This window comes from Notolepis coatsorum (genome assembly GCF_963971535.1).
Source record: "Notolepis coatsorum genome assembly, chromosome: 3".
In the NCBI taxonomy this organism is placed as follows: Eukaryota; Metazoa; Chordata; class Actinopteri; order Aulopiformes; family Paralepididae; genus Notolepis; species Notolepis coatsorum.
In genome coordinates this window covers 72,820,388-72,841,824 of record NC_140167.1, presented here as the reverse complement: position 1 = coordinate 72,841,824, position 21,437 = coordinate 72,820,388, and the positions used below count along the sequence as shown (strand labels likewise).

The 21,437-nt window shown below is 49.0% G+C and overlaps 1 protein-coding gene across 1 annotated transcript in view; it reads left to right on the top strand.

The window, feature by feature from the left end:
- The window catches only part of dnai3 (dynein axonemal intermediate chain 3), a gene marked incomplete at both ends in the record, with an annotated part of 147,456 nt that overhangs the window by 87,166 nt on the left and 38,853 nt on the right, over nt 1–21,437 (top strand). The window contains one exon of the mRNA XM_084311245.1: nt 3,272–3,394. Coding sequence (XP_084167371.1) covers nt 3,272–3,394 — 123 coding nt within the window. The remainder of the gene's footprint in view (nt 1–3,271; nt 3,395–21,437) is intronic.

The following is a 21,437-nucleotide window of genomic DNA, read 5'->3' as shown; positions in this document are numbered from 1 at the left end:
GGTGGTGGTGGTGTAGGTGAGAGGGGGGTTGTTCAGGGTGTAGGTGGTGGTGGTGGTGTAGGTGAGAGGGGGGTTGTTCAGGGTATAGGTGGTGGTGGTGTAGATGAGAGGGGGGTTCAGGGTGTAGGTGGTGGTGGTGGTGGTGGTGGTGTAGATGAGATGGGGGTTGTTCAGGGTGTAGGTGGTGGTGATGGTGTAGGTGAGAGGGGGGTTGTTCAGGGTGTAGGTGGTGGTGGTGGTGGTGGTGGTGGTGGTGTTGGTAGCTGAGAGGGAATACAAAAAAAGAAATGGTGCACTTTGTGTTTTCAAAAACCACCGTAGAGGCTGGTGGCCGGTATGCAGACATTCCAATATAGCCACCGCTGGAAAAAGAGAATGTCATATCTCAGCCTCTGTTAGTACTAGATTGTTGAATAATACTACATTTTCTTAGCTCAATTTTGATTAGATTAGATTAGATTCAAATGTATTATATTTATGCAGCATAAGTACAGTACACTGAAAAGAAGTTTGGTATCCAACCAGAGTGCAAATATAGTAATATACAATGTGCAGGTGATTAAACTGGGTATGAGATATATAAATTAGTATACAGAGTAAGTTATTTGTCTATTTTCAAGGTTATTATTAGAAAAACACTGTTATAACTCTGGAGCTAAGCCACATAAAGATGATTCCTCCTAGTTTGTATAAAGACACCAGCGCTTGTTTTTGATTTATTGATTGATTAATGTCCTTCCCTGGCCCACTGTGTTCATTCTGAATGACTTTTCTAATTTGGTGTTGTCACTTATGGAAACACAAACCAGCAGTGAAGAAGCTGGTAGCAATTCGCTGGAAACCACCTAATTCACTTGCTCTCAGAGAGTGGACTTTGATGTATTTGGACATTGTGTATTTGGAGCTTTCGACAGCTCACATGCATGGAGCGAAGGAAGCAGCAATTACAATATGGAATAATCTGGCAGTACAGTTGAAGTCCACTATAAGTTGAGGTTGAGGCTGGAAGATAGTGGTGGAGGCTTGGACCTTTTTTATTTTTCTACTTATCTTTACTCTTTATTATATATTTAAAATTATTGGTTATTTTTTCCTTTTCATTGTCTAAAACTATTATATTAATATACTTAATAAAAAAAATAAAACTAAATGGACACTTAGCCATTAGACGGCATGTCCATTGTCCACTAAAGACATGTTCTATATGACTGGCGATGCCAGACGAAAATGCACTTTGTGTCCTTGTTCTTGTTTGTTTCCATGGAAACGCTGTGCTACGGTGCTGAGAGCTGATATTGATATTGACAAGGTGTAGGCCAGGGTGTGATGCTGCTATGGTGCAAGGTGTAGACCAGGGTGTGATGCTGCTATGGTGCAAGGTGTAGACCAGGGTGTGATGCTGCTATGGTGCAAGGTGTAGACCAGGGTGTGATGCTGCTATGGTGCAAGGTGTAGACCAGGGTGTGATGCTTCTAGGTGCAAGGTGTAGACCAGGGTGTGATGCTTCTAGGTGCAAGGTGTAGACCAGGGCGTGATGCTGCTATGGTGCAAGGTGTAGACCAGGGTGTGATGCTTCTAGGTGCAAGGTGTAGACCAGGGTGTGATGCTTCTAGGTGCAAGGTGTAGACCAGGGTGTGATGCTTCTAGGTGCAAGGTGTAGGCCAGGGTGTGATGCTTCTAGGTGCAAGGTGTAGGCCAGGGTGTGGAAGTGCTCCTAATCACAGTAAAGAACGCCCTCTTGGGTATCATCGTTACATATTCTTGCATGTGGTTCTTTACCTCTGGTGTTAACATGCAGTGTTTGAGAGCGTGAGACAGACGAGTCTAACTCGTAAAATGAAAATGTAATGTTTACAAACTGTAAATGTGTAACTACGCTCCTTCCCTTTCCTTCCACTGCCGTCTCCCGTCTCTTTCTCTCCCTCTCTCCCTCTGCCCCCCCTCCTTCTATTGTCCTGCACACAACCCCTCCCTCCTTCCCACATCCCTCCATTCTTCCTCTCTCTGTTGTCTCTCTCTCTCTCCAGAGTCAACAGCCTCTGCGCGGCCACACACACACACACACACACACACACACACACACACACACACACACACACACACACACACACACACACACACACACACACACACACACACACACACACACACACACACACACACACACCACAGCTGTTACACAACACCCGCCGTCTTCCACCGCGGGCCAATAACACAGCAGGCACATCAGATTACGGCCCCCCGCACCCCGTCTCGCCCCCATACCTTGTTTGCAATGCAAACAGTGGCAGATTTGTATCGGCCTAAAAGCCAATTATTTCAACATTGCGTGCTGGAAAAGGTCTTCTCCTCTGCCACCTGCTCCCCGAACTTATCTGATGAACGAGACGTTGAAGTCCTTCCCCCTGCGTGGAGCTGTGTTCTCTCACTGCCTGATCTCGCTTAAAATATGTAAATAAAGTGCTAATCGACCACAGGAAAGTTATAGCCATAAGTAATATATTTACGTATTTTATAAAAAATTTGTTCGTATTAGAAATAACTACATAACATTACATATTCTAAAATATTTCGTTCTCCTGCTGGGGTTCTATCTAACCCTAACTTTATGTCTTAACCATAACTGTTAAGCGAATGTTAAAACTAACCTCAACTCTAAATATAATCATAGTTAAATAGCGGTGATAGCACTGCAATGAGTGTCGGTTCAACTTGTTTTGGACTTTTGCATATTACTCGTATATATATTACTCATGGCTATAACACAAGGTACAGACCATCTGGCGGGTCAGTTTATACCACTGTGGTACTAATGCAGAACAGACACAGGACGGAGGACTTCTACCATGTCTTCCGCTGTGTGAAGCCTGTCATTTACAGTCATTACCTCCAGGTCAACGGTCTCTAACTACACACCCTCAAGACCCCTACACTCTGCATCTTCTGGCCGCCTCAGACCCACTCCTATCCCAGCTCCTGGGGGGTCATCAAAACGAAGCAGGCTATTCTCGGTCCTCGCTCTACAATGGTGGAATGAACTACACAAACCACAGTCAGGAGAGCTGAAACCCCGCCCAATATTCCGCCATCGACTAAAAACACACCTCTTCAAACGACTTACAAATAATATATATTTGTAAGTAGCTTTGGATACAATTTTGTGTCAGCTAAATGACTAAATGTAAATGTAGATTGTGGGCGTCAACCACCATAATATGTACCATTCCATGTCCTGTACTTAACGGTACCCCTTTGTCTCTATGCCTCCCAGAAGGGCTTTGAAGACAAGAGGGAGGATGAGACCCCTGTGGTGCGCTACTGTGCCGTCTCAGCCATTGAGAACAGCCACAAAGCACCCATCACTGACATCCAGTGGCTGCCGGACACCTTTGAGGTACGGAGGGGCTCAGGGGTTGTGGGGAGAAGGACAAACCACGGGCAGTGTGATGGGAGGCTTGTCCCATGTTAGAGGCCTGTGTTTATCACGCATCTCAGAGTAGGAAATGGGTCCTAACTTTATTGATCCCCTCGGGGAAATCCGCGCATCATAGAAGCATGGGGGAGGGGGGAGGGGAGGTAGAGGTATGGGCAGGGTAATAGTAGAAAGACATAAATATAGGCAATACAAGTTTATCTGAATACAAAAATATGAGAGAGATAAACAGTGCAAACAATATAATTCGATCTGAATATGAAAATATGAGACAAATAAACAGGTGCAGATGAGGGTCTGTATGCCCTATCGGTTACAATAAATATTATTATATAAATATTATATAACAATCTGTATATATACTATGAGTAACAGTAAACAGTATACACACGGTGCAAGTGAGGGTCTGTACCCTAACTGGCATGATATACGTCATGCGTTATAGTCCATGCAGGTTTTGGTGGTTAACACTTTCCGTGCCAGCAGGGGGAGCCAAAAATAGCAATTGAGTGCCAGCGCTGTAATCAATGGAGGGCGATCACATTTGCGAACGCATAAACTATATCTTAAATTATGGCTACGTATCTAATACGCCCGTCGCTTATCAATGACTTGTTTGCAGTCAACATTGTCGAAACGGATTGTTTTTTAATTGGTTAATTTCCGTTTTATACCATTTTGAAAAACGCTAGTTTTTGGAAACTTTCAGAAAAAAATAAAGATTCTGCAGGAATCGCGCTTTACTGTAATACACAAAACTCGTTGTAATTTTTCGGCCTATTTATGAATCGTTTGCAAATAAACGCTAGATTATCGATAGTATATGTGTACTTATGCACGCTAGAGAAGCGGGCTGAAAAATCGATTATCTTATTTCCTGATCAGCACACACACACTCACTGCCACACACACACATATGGGACACGCTGAGATATAGGTGAAAAGAGCTCTGATTATCCCAAGACTGGTAAAATAGATTCCTTACCTCAGATTAGATGTTCTCCAAAAAGATTATTCCAATTCCTGATCGCCATTCCAAATATCGATCGCGTTTATTGATCCAACGCTGGGTACTGGAAATACCGATTCCACGCTGTTCTGAGGGGGGGGGGGCAATGAGTGGGATAGTCTCCGGTTACATGCCTGACAAGTAAAATGTGGAATCCGGCCTCTTTTTTTCCCATCCATTTCATTCAGTCCAATCCAATGGGGTGCAATACCATCCGGAGAGACGATAGGGGGCGGTATTTTCCCTGTTCGAGCTCAGGCAGATCCCCACTGGTAACGTGAGGCTAGATCGATGAAAAATGAATGGAAATCGATAATACAAAAAATAACGATTAAAAACGAGATTTCTCGTCGGTTGGCACTCAACGCATGGCATGAACTAACAAGATTTCTCGTGGCTGGCACTCAAAGTGTTAAGAGTCAGACACACTTAGTGGTCAGACAGACAGACATTCCTTTTTAAGAGATATTTTAGGGCATTTTGTGCTTTTATTGACAGGACAGTCAGAGAGAGAAGTCGGGAGAAAAGATGGGGGAGGACATGCAACACATGTCCTGGGCCGGATTTACAAACCCAGGACGTTGCGATTACACAGCATGCGTCTTAATGTGGTGCGCCACCGGGGCATCCCCAGACAGACATTCCCTTTTTTTTTTTTTTGGTCTTTTTCCCCCTCCATTTTCCTCCGATTTTCTCCCATCCCAATGTTAGTCGTATGCCAATTCCCAGTCCCTTCCTGGTCGCTGCGCACTTACCCCCCACAGTCAGATCATCTGGGAGAGTGGAGGCTACCACGTGCTTCCTCCGACACACGTCCAGCCAATCACAGCTTCTTTTCACCTGGCAGCGCGGATTCTCATTGAGAGGGCGTAGCGTGTGGGAGGACCACACTATCCCCCTCACGTCCAATCCGCGCTTAGCAGGCGCCCCGACCGAACTGTAGGAGTCGCTGTTTACAACGACCCGGACCCACCCCGCCAGCTTCTCCCACCCTCTGATACAGCCAATTGTATCAGTGCAGACGGCCAGCCAAGCTGGTGACAACCCCGGAGCTGTGAGCTGGATTCGAACAGGCAAATCCAGCTCAGCTCCGGGGCTGGTGACGAACGCAATCTCCGCTCGGCCACCTAACCGCCCTAAAGTAGCCAGACAGACATTCCTAATAGTTCTCAAGTTCTCAGGTTCTGAGCTTCTGACTTTTAGTCATAGGCAAAGGGCATAGGTTTTGTTTCAATATTGGGGGGGGGACACTTTAAGTGGGGGGTCTGGACTGGAGGTCCTCCCCCAGGAAACTTTTAGCATCAAACACTTGATTTCCTGCATTCTGGTGTAGTTTTATGAGAGACACGTGTGCAAGGTTGAGATGGTATGATCCTGTAGGGCAGTGGTTCCCAACCTTTTTCCCCCCAGGGACCCCCAAACATCTCTGATGAAATTCGCGGACCCCCTCCTAATAAGATACCATAAAATACTTATTTTTTTTTCATTTTAATAACAAACTGCTTATACACAGGCATATGCATCACAATTAGACCCACTATGCTTCTTTGACTTGTGCCTTCAATCAACAAATCTAATCTTGCACCATATGTATTTAAAAATTTTGGCCAATATTCAAATCCTGTATTCATCCTCTCAAATCAGGCCCTAATGGTGAACGGTTTGCATTTATGTTGAATGAAGTAAGAATCCACTGCAGTAAAAATATCCTCACCTCGAGTGGTGGTAGTAAGGTTGACTGACATGAGAATGTCCTGCTTCAGATCCTCATTTTCAATATATTGCACATAAACGATGAGCACAGCCTCGTCTGCGACAGTTGTAGTTTCATCAAGTTGTATGGCAAATGGACCCTTTCTAAGCTTTTCTGACAGCTGCTGCTCGCAATCACTTGACATCTTATCAATTCTGTCTTTCACTACATTGTTCGAGAGTGGTACTGATTTTAGTTTATCCGCCACCTGTGGGCCGCACAGTTTCTAAACCATTTTGATGCAGGCTGGTTTGATGAGCTGCTCGCCAATATTGTGCGGTTTCTTTGCTTTTGCAATTAAAAGCGAACACTCAAAGGAGGCTTCGGTAGCCTTCTGTAAATCACTGCCACCCCTGCTCCACGCTACTCTAACATCAACAGGCTTGTTCGCCTTGAGAGACTGTTCTTTCCTCCGAAAAAAAAGTCTGGATCCTTCCCAACGGTTTCTGGGTGCTTAGACGCCTGATGTCTCTTCAGCTTGCTGGGCTTCAGGCTCGAGTTTGCCAACTTTTCTCCACAAATCACACACTCAGGTCGTTTGTCTGGTCCCTCAGTGAAGCCCATGGTGATGTAATTTTCGCGATTGCTGTAGGTCCTAACTTTTTTTGCAGATGAGCTGCCGTCATCTCCTTTTCGTTTGTCACACATTTTCGCCTCTGGCGGCTGACTGCAGACGAGCCGAGAAAGTGAACTAGCGTGCTAGGCTAGCTACAGAAAGTGATACAGTCAACTGATTCGCGTTTTAGCGGCTACCCGGTAGCCTACTGTTAACGTTCAAAAATCATGTCTAGATGTTTATTTATTTATCTTTATTTTTTATTGTAGTGGAGAGACTATTCATGATAAAAAAAAACAAAAAAAAAAAAAATAAAAAAAAAATACCTCAAATCATCTGTGGTCTGGCGGACCCCCTGCGCCCCCTGGCGGACCCCAGGTTGGGAATCACTGCTGTAGGGGTCTCTGAAATTGTTGCTTGATATATAGTTACAGGTAAGAAGGATATATAAATGTTTTGACCTCAAATTGTTTAGCTCTTTTGGAGAGGGGGTTATCTTTCATATTATTCATATGTGCTTAAAGTGCCCCCCCCCCCCCCCCCCCCCCCCCCCCCCATGTTGAAACCAAACCTATGCCCTTGGACACGGACAGTAGAGCCCCTGCCAGCGTTCCTCCATGGATGCTGGAGCAGGGCTGTAGCTGTAGAGGAGCAGGGCTGTAGTGGAGCAGGACTGTAGTGGAGCAGGGCTGTAGAGGAGCAGGACTGTAGTGGAGCAGGGCTGTAGTGGAGCAGGACTGTAGTGGAGCAGGGCTGTAGAGGAGCAGGACTGTAGTGGAGCAGGACTGTAGTGGAGCAGGACTGTAGTGGAGCAGGACTGTAGTGGAGCAGGACTGTAGAGGAGCAGGACTGTAGAGGAGCAGGACTGTAGTGGAGCAGGACTGTAGTGGAGCAGGGCTGTAGAGGAGCAGGACTGTAGTGGAGCAGGACTGTAGTGGAGCAGGACTGTAGCGGAGCAGGACTGTAGTGGAGCAGGACTAGCTGTAGTGGAGCAGGGCTGTAGAGGAGCAGGACTGTAGTGGAGCAGGACTAGCTGTAGTGGAGCAGGACTGTAGTGGAGCAGGACTGTAGTGGAGCAGGACTGTAGAGGAGCAGGACTGTAGAGGAGCAGGACTGTAGTGGAGCAGGACTGTAGAGGAGCAGGACTGTAGAGGAGCAGGACTGTAGAGGAGCAGGGCTGTAGTGGAGCAGGACTGTAGAGGAGCAGGACTGTAGAGGAGCAGGACTGTAGTGGAGCAGGACTGTAGAGGAGCAGGACTGTAGTGGAGCAGGACTGTAGTGGAGCAGGGCTGTAGTGGAGCAGGACTGTAGAGGAGCAGGACTGTAGTGGAGCAGGGCTGTAGTGGAGCAGGACTGTAGTGGAGCAGGACTGTAGAGGAGCAGGACTGTAGTGGAGCAGGACTGTAGTGGAGCAGGACTGTAGAGGAGCAGGACTGTAGTGGAGCAGGACTGTAGCGGAGCAGGACTGTAGTGGAGCAGGACTAGCTGTAGTGGAGCAGGGCTGTAGAGGAGCAGGACTGTAGAGGAGCAGGACTGTAGTGGAGCAGGACTGTAGAGGAGCAGGACTGTAGTGGAGCAGGACTGTAGAGGAGCAGGACTGTAGAGGAGCAGGACTGTAGTGGAGCAGGGCTGTAGTGGAGCAGGACTGTAGAGGAGCAGGGCTGTAGTGGAGCAGGACTGTAGTGGAGCAGGGCTGTAGTGGAGCAGGACTAGCTGTAGCGGAGCAGGACTGTAGAGGAGCAGGACTGTAGTGGAGCAGGACTGTAATGGAGCAGGACTGTAGAGGAGCAGGACTGTAGAGGAGCAGGGCTGTAGTGGAGCAGGACTGTAGTGGAGCAGGACTGTAGAGGAGCAGGACTGTAGAGGAGCAGGACTGTAGTGGAGCAGGACTAGCTGTAGCGGAGCAGGACTGTAGTGGAGCAGGACTGTAGAGGAGCAGGGCTGTAGAGGAGCAGGACTGTAGAGGAGCAGGACTGTAGTGGAGCAGGACTGTAGTGGAGCAGGACTGTAGAGGAGCAGGACTGTAGAGGAGCAGGACTGTAGTGGAGCAGGACTGTAGTGGAGCAGGACTGTAGTGGAGCAGGACTGTAGAGGAGCAGGGCTGTAGTGGAGCAGGGCTGTAGTGGAGCAGGACTGTAGAGGAGCAGGGCTGTAGAGGAGCAGGACTGTAGAGGAGCAGGGCTGTAGTGGAGCAGGACTGTAGTGGAGCAGGGCTGTAGTGGAGCAGGACTGTAGTGGAGCAGGACTGTAGTGGAGCAGGACTGTAGAGGAGCAGGACTGTAGAGGAGCAGGACTGTAGAGGAGCAGGGCTGTAGTGGAGCAGGGCTGTAGTGGAGCAGGACTGTAGTGGAGCAGGACTGTAGTGGAGCAGGACTGTAGAGGAGCAGGGCTGTAGAGGAGCAGGACTGTAGTGGAGCAGGACTGTAGAGGAGCAGGACTGTAGTGGAGCAGGACTGTAGAGGAGCAGGACTGTAGTGGAGCAGGACTGTAGAGGAGCAGGGCTGTAGAGGAGCAGGACTGTAGTGGAGCAGGACTGTAGAGGAGCAGGACTGTAGTGGAGCAGGACTGTAGAGGAGCAGGACTGTAGTGGAGCAGGGCTGTAGTGGAGCAGGGCTCTAACCCTACCTAACCTCACTGTCATGCACGTGTCCTAATAAACTAACCTACACTGTGAATGAATGAATGAATTAATGAAAACTTTATTTAACAGATTGCAGAATGGGTACAATACAGTACGGCTCAATACACACAATTGTTAAGGGGATGCAGACCAGAGAAAGACGTTTGTCTTGTTTACATCAGGGTCCCCCATTTTCAATTCATAGTGACATTTATGACATACACAACATACATGACATTTATGGCATAGGGACATACATGACATACAGGTATTTAGTACTGTTACATTTGTGACATATACGATATGCAAATATACAGTACTGTTACCCATAGATCCTGACAGAGTATATACATATTATGGGGAGGGGACTGTACATTAGGAGGGGGTGGGTGGGTGGGAGAGAAATATACATATGGTGGGGAGAGAATATATACATACGGTGGGGAGGAGACTGTACATTAGGAGGGGGTGGGTAGGTGGGAGAGAAATATACATACGGTGGGGAGAGAATATATACATGCGGTGGGGAGGAGACTGTCTATTAGGAGGGGGTGGGGGTGGGGGGGTTTGGACATTTACGGTGGCCAGTTTCGAATTGCAGCCTCCCGTAGGTGCTCTTTAAGAGCGGTTTTGAATGTGGGTAGGGATTCACATTCCTTTACAGCTCTGGGTTGGGCGTTCCACATTCATGTGGCATAATTGCGAAAACGTGTTTAGTCCCTTGTTTGAGCCGAATCTGGGTTTAACATGATTTGTTGAGCTTCCTCTGGTGTTGTGGTCGTGGTATTCACTGACCTTTGGGAAGTATTTTGACATGTACATGGGTACCTTAGTCGTATAGTGTATCTTGTAGACCAGGCCCATTGCAAGTTACTGTACTCTGTCGTCTACTCTAAGCCATCCTAGGTTGTCAAAGTGGGCAGGGGTGAGGTGGGTTCTAGGGGTAAGGTCAAGTAGAAGTCTGACCAGTTTGTTTTGTGATGTTTGTAATCTTGTTTTTAGCGCCTTTGAGGTGCTTTGGTACCATGAGGTGCAAGCATAGTCGTTGTTACGAAGGATCAGATTAAACCGAATATATATATTTATTTATTGATATATATTGCATAGTATTTGTATATCGTTTGATATCCCTTGTATATTCCTTGTACATATACACGGAATATCCCTTTAGTCCAGCCCATAATAGTTCATTCTCCTATTGGACAGCGGTCCACCGGCGCCAGGGACCGGCCCCCGGAGCCAAGTTCAAAGTCACCGACACGACATGTCTGTACTTGCCCGGCCCTGCCCAGGGATACGGCGACAGAAATGAGAGTGGCACTATTTGTGCACCGTGCGTATAAATACGGCGCAGGTGAATGTAGAAGACCCTTAGCCCCTTACCTCCGTACCCTTCGTGCACTTAGCATGTTACCGATAAGTTGAAGCCTCACCCACGATACAACGTGCGGTGAAGTATGGCCTGTTTGGCCTCAGAGTAGAGCATCGAGACCGCGTGCGAATTAATAACTGAATTGTCAGAGTTTGGCGCTATACCGTCGAGTGCGACATATTTCTATTGAGTCTTTAATAGTCTATTTGTGTATAGTGTATCGTGCGGTTAGAATTCTATAGTGACCAGTATCTCCAACGCTTTCTCGTATTAGCTAGAGTTCTTATCCAGGCTGGGCCGACCGCATGGCGCCTTCACCCGAGGAGACCTAGGCGAGAACCGTATGGACATGTACACTGGATTAATCTACCCGACGACTGCATAGCCTTTGCGGCTGGAATATATTTGCTTTGGTCCTATGATTTATGGAGCGGATAATCGCCGACGCCTGCACGTGTTGGATTTACCCCGAGAGGAGTCAAGTCGAGTCGGCGCTCAGAGAGCCTGAGGCCGCCTAGCTTTCTTCACTGTAGAGCTACAGTCTACAAGAGAACCAAGCTGTATTCGTCTGTGGATCAAGAGACTACTGCACCGGCTTCTGTACCTGAAGTCTCCCTAGTCATCGTTGACCAGACGTCCTACTACCGACAGATCTTCTACCCCCTTGCTGGCTTACAACCAGTGGGAACCCCTTCCAGTATCTCCCGCTATTACTAGTGTACCATAGATATAATTCCCTAAGATTCAGGTTGTATAATTACCTCCTGCGTAACCAGAGAATGGACATTCGTTATTGATTTGCCTACGCATACTCCTTTGCCTTACAAGTGCATTCAAAGAATAATGTAAAGTATCCTATGTACCTTTTGCTCCATTAAATACTTGATTAATACCTTTGACTGGAACCGATTTCATTGTGGGAAGTGTTCATCATATTCATATATCGTGTACTGTATGGCCAGTAATTAAAGTACATAAAGCGGTAGTGGTTTAATGATACCATACTTATCAATACAGTCAGGGAATTGTACCCCTCAGTTACAATTGGTCCTTCGAGCCGGAGAATAACTAGTGTAATATTAATATAGTGGTATTAATATTGAAATGGCCTATGATGAACACTCCACAAAACGGTCCTCCTAAAGTAGATCGCCCGCAGCGTAGACGGCAGCCACCTCAGTACTTAGAGGATTACGTTGCCAGTATACTACCTAGCCTTCTACAGACGGTAAACGCGGAAAAAGTAGAAAGTAAAATTATGTCCGACCCTATCAACCAGGCTACCCCGCCAACAGAGGCCCTAGTGGGTTCTAATGTAACTGACCAAGCTCACGGTAGGGACCAGGAGGGAACTGACACGACTTTACCCCCCGCCAAGACCGAAGAAGTAGTCCCCGGAGAGCTCCAGGAGAAAGACAACCCTCCAGAGATGGAACTCTGCCCGGTACAAGAAGAGGAGAGCGCCCAGGAGATAGAGCTCCAGGACTCCCCGCAGGAGAACGCATCTCCAACGAGTACTGCCAGGAGCGGATCACCTCAACCAGCGTCTTCCCCCAGCGAGGCGGACAATATGCTGGCACAGGCGTTCCTCGCCAGCCTAGCAGCCTCAACAGAGCGCGATCGACTCCAAGCACAGACGCTTAGTGAGCGCGAACATTCTTCCATGGAAAGAGAACGCCTCCAAGCGCAGCAACGGAGCGACGAAGATCGTATACGTCTAGAGATTAGACGCCTTCAGACGGAAGAGAATATGGTAAGAGACCACGCCGAAGCCCAGCGCGCCGCCGCCGAAGCCCAGCGCGCCGCTGCCGGTGCCCAAAGAGAAGCAGAGCGCGACATCGCTCTCACCAAGCGCGAAGCCGAGCGCGACCGATTACAAGCGCAGCTAATGGCGCAGCTGATCGCCAGGGCAACACCCCCCCCCTCCGCACGGGGTTCCAGGGCCTCGTCAAGACACGGGTCAAGGGCACCCTCCCCTAACCGATTAAGCGACCCTGAGCCCGACCACCAGAGAGAGCCTATACCCCCCTCCGAACTCCTTCCCCGACCGGTCCCAGTGAGACCCAGCTACAAGGAAGGAACGGTATACACCGCGGAGAGGCTAAATAGACGACTACAGGATCTAGAGGACCTGACAGAGGAAGAAGAAGAGGGAGAGGAGGAGAGTCAAGCCCGACAGCAGCACAGTACTCCACAGGACCAGGAGGTCCAGTACAGCCCAGGCTCTACCCCCGCGGCTCTGCGTTACAGACCCCCGACTCAATTCACGGGTGAGATTGACGCACGACCAGCCCCGAGGAATAGCACCTGGATACGCGGGCCATGGTACCCAGCAGGTACCAGCCCACCAAGAGGCGTAAGAGGAGACTCGCCTAGGAGGCCTCTCTTCCAACGCTCACCGATGTGCCAGCCATCCATGGCATCATACATTGGCACACCGACGTTTCCAGACTTCACCCATGAGAACAGAGCACAGTACACGGAGCTACGGATGTGCTTAGAGACAATGATGGCTGATGTAGCTGATGAACGCCACAAGTATGCTATCCTATTGAAGCACCTCAAGGTGCCCCGAGCGCACAATATAGCGCTGGCCTATGCCACCTCTACTACCCCATACACAGCGGCTCTAGCAGCACTCGACCAAAGATATGGACGCATATGGGACTACGTAATACAAGAGATAAGGCATATTGACCGCCTACCCCCAGCAACAGACAATCGCTCACTAGACGACCTGTCTATCAAGGTACAATCCCTGGTAGGGATGCTGGGGGCGCAACGAGAAAAGGGTATGCACGAACTATACGCAAACTCTAATGTCGAGAGGATTTTAGAGAAGCTTCCGCCCGCCCGACAAGAGCGCTTCAGGCGGCAAAGAGACCACCGTGATCCTAACGGTCCCGAGCCATCCCTCCTAGACCTAGCCGACTTCCTGGCGAGAGAAGTCAGCAGCCTGTGATTGGATACGTTCGTGCGGAGCACACCAAGCTCCAGAGAGGGACCTAGGAGAGCAAACGATGGCCGAAGATTGGTGACTGTCATGCACCAATCAGAACCAGTACCGAGCAGCAAGAACCACAGTACCCCCTCGATGAAAGAGAAGTGGAAGATGGTGTGCCCGTACTGCGAGAAAGAACACTGGTTGTCACAATGTGACACATTCAAGAAGATGACCGCCGACGAAGTGGGTCAATGGATAAAGTCCAACCGACGCTGTTACCGATGTGCGCGCAGTCACATGGCAGCCGAGTGCCGCTTAAAGAAGAGGTGTAGTCGGTGTGACGGAGCCCACCTAGATGTCCTACACGACAGTAACAGAAGAAAGCCCGCACCCTCAAGCAGCACAAAGGCAAGTGTTATGTACATTGACCCCGCCAGCAGCGGGGGCGCCCGAGTGCTCTTAAAGGTGGTCCGCGTAACACTGAGTTACCAAGACAAGGTCATGGACACTTACGCCGTCCTTGACGACGGGTCAGAGAAGACCCTTCTCCTCGCATCCGCTGCGGCCCAGCTGGGGCTGCGGGGGAGCGAAAACCAGATGACGATTCGGACAATAAGAAGAGATCTAAAGACGATAAAGGGCGAGAATGTCTCCTTCACTATCGCAGCAAGCGGGCAGCCAGAGAGACGGTATAGGATTACTAATGCTTTCACCAGCCAAGAAATAGGCCTGTCGCAGTACACCTACCCCATCGCCAAGCTGATGGATAAATATGTGCACCTGCGTCAACTACCTATACCGCTCATAGACGGTGCCACCCCGACCCTGCTGATAGGCTCCGACCATGCAGACCTCATAGTCCCGATAGACCGGGTCCACACAGGGCCCAGAGGCTGTCCTGCAGCAGTCGAGACCCGCCTAGGATGGACATTACAAGGCCCCCTCGCTAAGTCTCTTAACCGAACAGCAGCCACTAGCTGCCTCCACTCCAGAGTGACAGAAGAAGACACCACCCTCCTACAGCATGTCGAGAGGCTATGGACACTAGAGACAATGCCCTTTAAGAACGAAAAGAAAGACATTCGTTCCAAGGAAGACATTTACGCCATAGCACTCCTCGAGCAAAGGACAAAGAGAGTCAAAGTCAACGGAGTGATGAGATACGCAACTCCACTCTTGAGGCGAGAGGGTATGCCCACCTTCCACGCCCCAAAAGAAGCGACGGAGCGGTATCTATTGAACACAGAGCGGCGCCTAGCCAGAGACCCCGCTCAAGAGACTGTGTACCGCGCTGAGATTAACAAGCTAATCACAGCGGGACACATAAAGAAAATTGACATTAAAGAGGCCGATCAGACGACCGAATCATGGTACGTGCCGCGCCACAAAGTCCACCACAACGGCAAGGATCGTATTGTGTTCAACTGCAGCTACCAGATCGGATCACAAAATCTGAATAAAGAGCTCTTGCCCGGCCCAACACTCGGCCCCTCCCTACTAGGCGTGTTACTACGTTTCCGCCAGGACAAGGTGGCCATCAGCGGCGACATCAAAGGGATGTTCCTGCAGGTGAGACTAGTGGAGGAGGACAAGCTCCTGCTGCGGTTCCTATGGAGAGAGAGGATCGGGGATGAGCAACCAGCCATCTATCAATGGGAAGTCCTCCCTTTCGGAACCACATGCAGCCCACGCTGTGCTACGTTTGCACTGCAAAAACACGTCGCAGAGGACCCAGCAGCTGATGAAGAGGTCCGAAAAAGTGTAGAAAATAGTTTCTACGTGGACAACTGTCTGCAAAGCGTCTCGACGCCAGAAGAAGCCGAGGCCCTTCTACTCAAGCGCCGCGCCTCCCTGATCAAAGGCGGCTTTGATCTCAGGCAGTGGGCCAGCAGCGACCCGCAAGTATTGCGCAGCCTCTCCCCAGAGGACAAGGCAGCAAGCAGCGAGACCTGGATGGCGACCATCCCAGGAGAAGCCCAAGAAATGACATTAGGACTAGTCTGGCGCTTCAAAACAGACTCGCTCCATTATAAACACACACCCCTGACCAAGGAGCAGGGAAGGTCGACTGCACTACCGACCACCAGACGGAGTGTATACAGAACACTCGCCAGACAATATGACCCGTTGGGATGTATTCTACCTTACACCACCAGGGCAAAGATGATTGTGAGAGCGTTATGGGACAAGGACCAGGGCTGGGACGACCCCATACCCGAACACCTTGCATCCACATGGAGAGAGTGGGAGACGGAACTCAGCTCACTCCCAGGTGTTAACATACGCCGCAGCTACTTCCCACCCACAGTGAGGCCGGAGACGTGCCAGATGGACCTGCACGTCTTCAGCGACGCCTCCGAAGTAGCCTACGGCTCGGTGGCCTACTTGCGTGCCCGAGAGGAGGGAGGAGAAATACATACTGCTTTCATCCTGGCCCGCTCAAGAATAGCCCCACGAAAGCAACAATCTATCCCGCGTCTAGAGCTCTGCGCAGCCCTAGCAGGAGCGCACCTCGCCACGTTAATCCAACGTGAACTCACCATTCCGGTGCAAAGAACAATCTTGTGGTCAGACTCCACGACAGTACTCACATGGATCCGGTCTGATTCGTGCAGATACAAGGTCTTCGTGGGGGTCAGAGTCACAGAGATTCAAGAGTTAACAGAAGTAGCAAGCTGGAGGTATGTGGACACAAAACACAACCCAGCTGACGTCATCACCCGGGGAATGTCCCTGGATGACCTCACCCGTCACAACCCATACAGTGACGGACCAGAGTTTCTCAAGCTCCCGGAAGAAGAGTGGCCTACACCCACCCCACGGGAGGCGAGTAAAGAGGAGGCCGAAAACAAGAAATCTGTGTTCTGTGGATTGAACACACTCGTCTCCACAGACCCCGACATAGACGATTGCCTCACCCTAGAGAGTGCGCAGCTAAAGACATTCCTGTGGCACCACCCAGAGGTTCAGCCCACTACTGACATTTCAGCAGCTGACTACGAAGAAGCAGAACTTCTTCTACTACAACGAGCCCAGAGAGACTCGTTCCCCGATGAGCTAGACTGTCTACAGGGAGCAAAGCCCGTCCCATCAGACAGCAGACTGCTCCACCTAGCCCCCGAGAGCGACGCCCATAGTCTCATCAGAGTGGGTGGTCGTCTGCGGAGAGCCCCAGACTTACCGGATGACGTCGAGTACCCGATAGTCTTGAACAGCCGACACAAGGTCACAGAGCTGATCATAAAGAAATACGACGAGGATGTGCACCACGCAGGGGCAGAGAGAGTCTTCGCGGAGATCAGACGTCGTTATTGGATACTGCAAGGGAGAGAAGCAGTGCGGCGCTTCCAGCGAACCTGTCTAGACTGTCGTAAGTGGCGAGCGCAGCCCAGTATACCCCGGATGGCTGACCTACCTCCCTGTCGCCTCCGACTCGGCGACAAGCCTTTTCACTCCACCGGTATGGACTGTTTCGGCCCGCTGTATATAAAGAAAGGAAGAGGAACCGAGAAGCGGTGGGGTATTGTATTCAAATGCATGACCACCCGAGCGATACATATAGAACTCCTTCCAACCATGAGCACAGACTCATTCCTTATGGCCTTCCGAAGATTCACATCGCGGAAAGGCAAACCGTCCATATTGTTGTCTGATCACGGGACAAACTTCAAAGGCGGAGAAAGAGAGCTGAGAGAGAGCTTCCAAGCTATGGGCCCAGAACTTAAGACCCACCTCGCTCCATCCCAGATTGACTTCCAGTTTAATCCCCCGAACGCACCTCACTTCGGTGGAACTTGGGAACGAGAAGTACGTTCAATAAAGACAGCCCTGTACGCCGTGCTTGGGGCCCAGACCGTGGCGGAAGAAGTCTTAATGACAGTCCTCACGGAGATCGAGGGAGTATTGAACTCAAAGCCCCTCGGTTACGTCTCAAGTGATGTAGCAGATGTCGACCCAGTCACCCCCAACACACTCTTGATGGCGCGGCTGGACCCCGCGCTACCCCAGACAATGTACAGGCCTGAAGAAGCGAACGGCCGAAGAATGTGGAGGTACAGTCAAGTATTGGCTGACAAGTTTTGGAACAGCTTCCTACTCCACTACCTACCGTCTCTACAGACCCGCCAGAAATGGGTAAAAGAGAGAGACAATTTGACAGAAGGAACAGTCGTCATGATTATCGACCAGTCACTACCCCGAGCTATGTGGCCGGCTGGCCGTGTAAGCAAAGTGATCACCGGTGCCGACGGAAAGGTCCGAGCAGCTGAAGTGCTCGTCCAAGGGCGGACCTACACCCGACCCGTGGCGAGGCTAATAGAACTGCCAAGGCTCCCCGATACTATCGATGACGACCATGACCCCATGACTTTGTGAACTGACTGACCCTCACAACAGACATTGAGTAGAGGACAGTGCGGTTAATCTGTCTCTGCTTAGCTAATTAGGTGGGACTAATTAGGGGGCGGCTGTTACGAAGGATCAGATTAAACCGAATATATATATTTATTTATTGATATATATTGCATAGTATTTGTATATCGTTTGATATCCCTTGTATATTTCTTGTACATATACACGGAATATCCCTTTAGTCCAGCCCATAATAGTTCATTCTCCTATTGGACAGCGGTCCACCGGCGCCAGGGACCGGCCCCCGGAGCCAAGTTCAAAGTCACCGACACGACATGTCTGTACTTGCCCGGCCCTGCCCAGGGATACGGCGACAGAAATGAGAGTGGCACTATTTGTGCACCGTGCGTATAAATACGGCGCAGGTGAATGTAGAAGACCCTTAGCCCCTTACCTCCGTACCCTTCGTGCACTTAGCATGTTACCGATAAGTTGAAGCCTCACCCACGATACAACGTGCGGTGAAGTATGGCCTGTTTGGCCTCAGAGTAGAGCATCGAGACCGCGTGCGAATTAATAACTGAATTGTCAGAGTTTGGCGCTATACCGTCGAGTGCGACATATTTCTATTGAGTCTTTAATAGTCTATTTGTGTATAGTGTATCGTGCGGTTAGAATTCTATAGTGACCAGTATCTCCAACGCTTTCTCGTATTAGCTAGAGTTCTTATCCAGGCTGGGCCGACCGCATGGCGCCTTCACCCGAGGAGACCTAGGCGAGAACCGTATGGACATGTACACTGGATTAATCTACCTGACGACTGCATAGCCTTTGCGGCTGGAATATATTTGCTTTGGTCCTATGATTTATGGAGCGGATAATCGCCGACGCCTGCACGTGTTGGATTTACCCCGAGAGGAGTCAAGTCGAGTCGGCGCTCAGAGAGCCTGAGGCCGCCTAGCTTTCTTCACTGTAGAGCTACAGTCTACAAGAGAACCAAGCTGTATTCGTCTGTGGATCAAGAGACTACTGCACCGGCTTCTGTACCTGAAGTCTCCCTAGTCATCGTTGACCAGACGTCCTACTACCGACAGATCTTCTACCCCCTTGCTGGCTTACAACCAGTGGGAACCCCTTCCAGTATCTCCCGCTATTACTAGTGTACCATAGATATAATTCCCTAAGATTCAGGTTGTATAATTACCTCCTGCGTAACCAGAGAATGGACATTCGTTATTGATTTGCCTACGCATACTCCTTTGCCTTACAAGTGCATTCAAAGAATAATGTAAAGTATCCTATGTACCTTTTGCTCCATTAAATACTTGATTAATACCTTTGACTGGAACCGATTTCATTGTGGGAAGTGTTCATCATATTCATATATCGTGTACTGTATGGCCAGTAATTAAAGTACATAAAGCGGTAGTGGTTTAATGATACCATACTTATCAATACAGTCAGGGAATTGTACCCCTCAGTTACAGTCGTAGTACCCTTGAATGAGTGCTCCTGCCAGAGTCTTCAGGGTATTCTTGTTTACCAGAGAGGAGATCCGGTACAAGAATCTAGTTCGTTGGTTGACTTTTTTTTATTACCTTGGATGCCATTTTGTCACAGGAAATATTTCCCTCTAGGATGGAACCTAGGTATGTAATTTCATCTGTCCTTGTGACAATATTATCACCCACTGTAACTGAGAAGCCGTCGGTCTTGCTGAGTTTGTTATTTGATCCGAAGAGAATGGACTCTGTTTTACCCAGGTGTAATGATCGTTTGTTATCAGCGAGCCAGGTGCAGATTCTGCCGAGTTCAGAGCTGAGGTTTTTTTCAACCTGTAACTTGTTCTTGTCAGAGACCAGCAGGGCTGAGTCGTCCGCGAACAAGAACAAGTTGCAGTCACAAGCTGACGACATGCCATTTGCATAAATTAGGAACAGTAGCGGTCCTAGTATGCTTCCTTGTGGAACACCACAGCTCACTGTGAGAGGGGGGGATAGAGTACCGTTTACCTCCACCATCTGTTCTCTCCCCTCAAGGTAGGATTGCATCCAGCTCACTGATAAACAATCAAAACCAATTGCTTTGGTTGTCAATCAGAATGGAGTGATTGACCGTGTCGAAGGCCTTTTGTAGGTCCAGCATGACCATGCCGCAGTATTTGCCCACGTCCACCTCTTGTTTGATGTGGTTGTTCAAATAGAGAAGGCATGTGTCAGTGGAGTGGGATGTTCTGAAGCCAGATTGTAATTCGTAGATTAGATTTTTTTCCGCCAGGTACTTTACGACCTGTTCGTAGACTATTTTCTCCATGACTTTCGAGATGGAGGTAAGAATAGAAACAGGGCGGTAGTTGCCTGGGTCTAATTTGCTGCCCTTTTTGTGCAGAGGGGTCACTCTCGCAATTTTGAAGTCCTTGGGGACGTGTCCCTGTTTTATGGAGAGGTTTACTATGTGTGTGATGACTGGGGTGATGGCGGCTGTTGAGTCTCTGAGGAATTTGGAGGGGATGTTGTCATGGCCACTGCCTGTGGCCTTGTTAGGTTGGAGGGCGCTCAGTTTTTTGAGTACCTCATCGGTTGTTACCATTTCTAGTTTGAAGTCGTCTTTGCGGACCCCTAGGTTTTTGTAGTATGCTACTATGTGCTCTACCCCATAATGCCCTGAGTGGGAGGGTAGTTTGTTTACCAGTGTTGTGGCTATGTTTGTGAAGAAGATGTTTAAGTAATTGGCTACATCCAGCTGGTCTGTGATGAGCGTGTTGTCCATCTTTATGTTTATGTTTGAGAACCTGGTTTTAAGTTTTTTACTGCAGCCTAGTTGATTATTGAGTAATTTAGCACTCAACACTTTGATGAACATTGTTACTCAGCTGATAGAGTTGTGCCCTTCCTGATGACTTGTCGTACAGAACTTGTAAGTCGCTTTGGATAAAAGCGTCAGCTAAATGACTAAATGTAAATGTAGTGGAGCAGGGCTGTAGTGGAGCAGGGCTGTAGTGGAGCAGGGCTGTAGTGGAGCAGGGCCATCATCATGCAGCATCGATTGAATTCAGAATTCAACGTGGCAGTGAATATGCATGAGCAGATCAGATCACTTCTGGATTACTTACACAGATATTCACGTCTGAAGTGAACGCTCCCTCTCAAACTAAAAAGGTGTTGAGTCTCAATAGAACAAACAAATAGTCAAATTAATAATGTGATGCCCTAATGGTTAACGTTATCTAAAGAGCAATTTGGTCCAACTTTAAAGCTGGAACTGTAGCTACAGTTACGGTATTCAGCGATAGGTCTCTCTCTCGCTATCAAAAGATAAACACAACAAAGTGATTTGCATTTCATTGAATACATAGTAATGCTTTCACATCCTTGGTAATTCATTCTTCAGTGTCACTTAG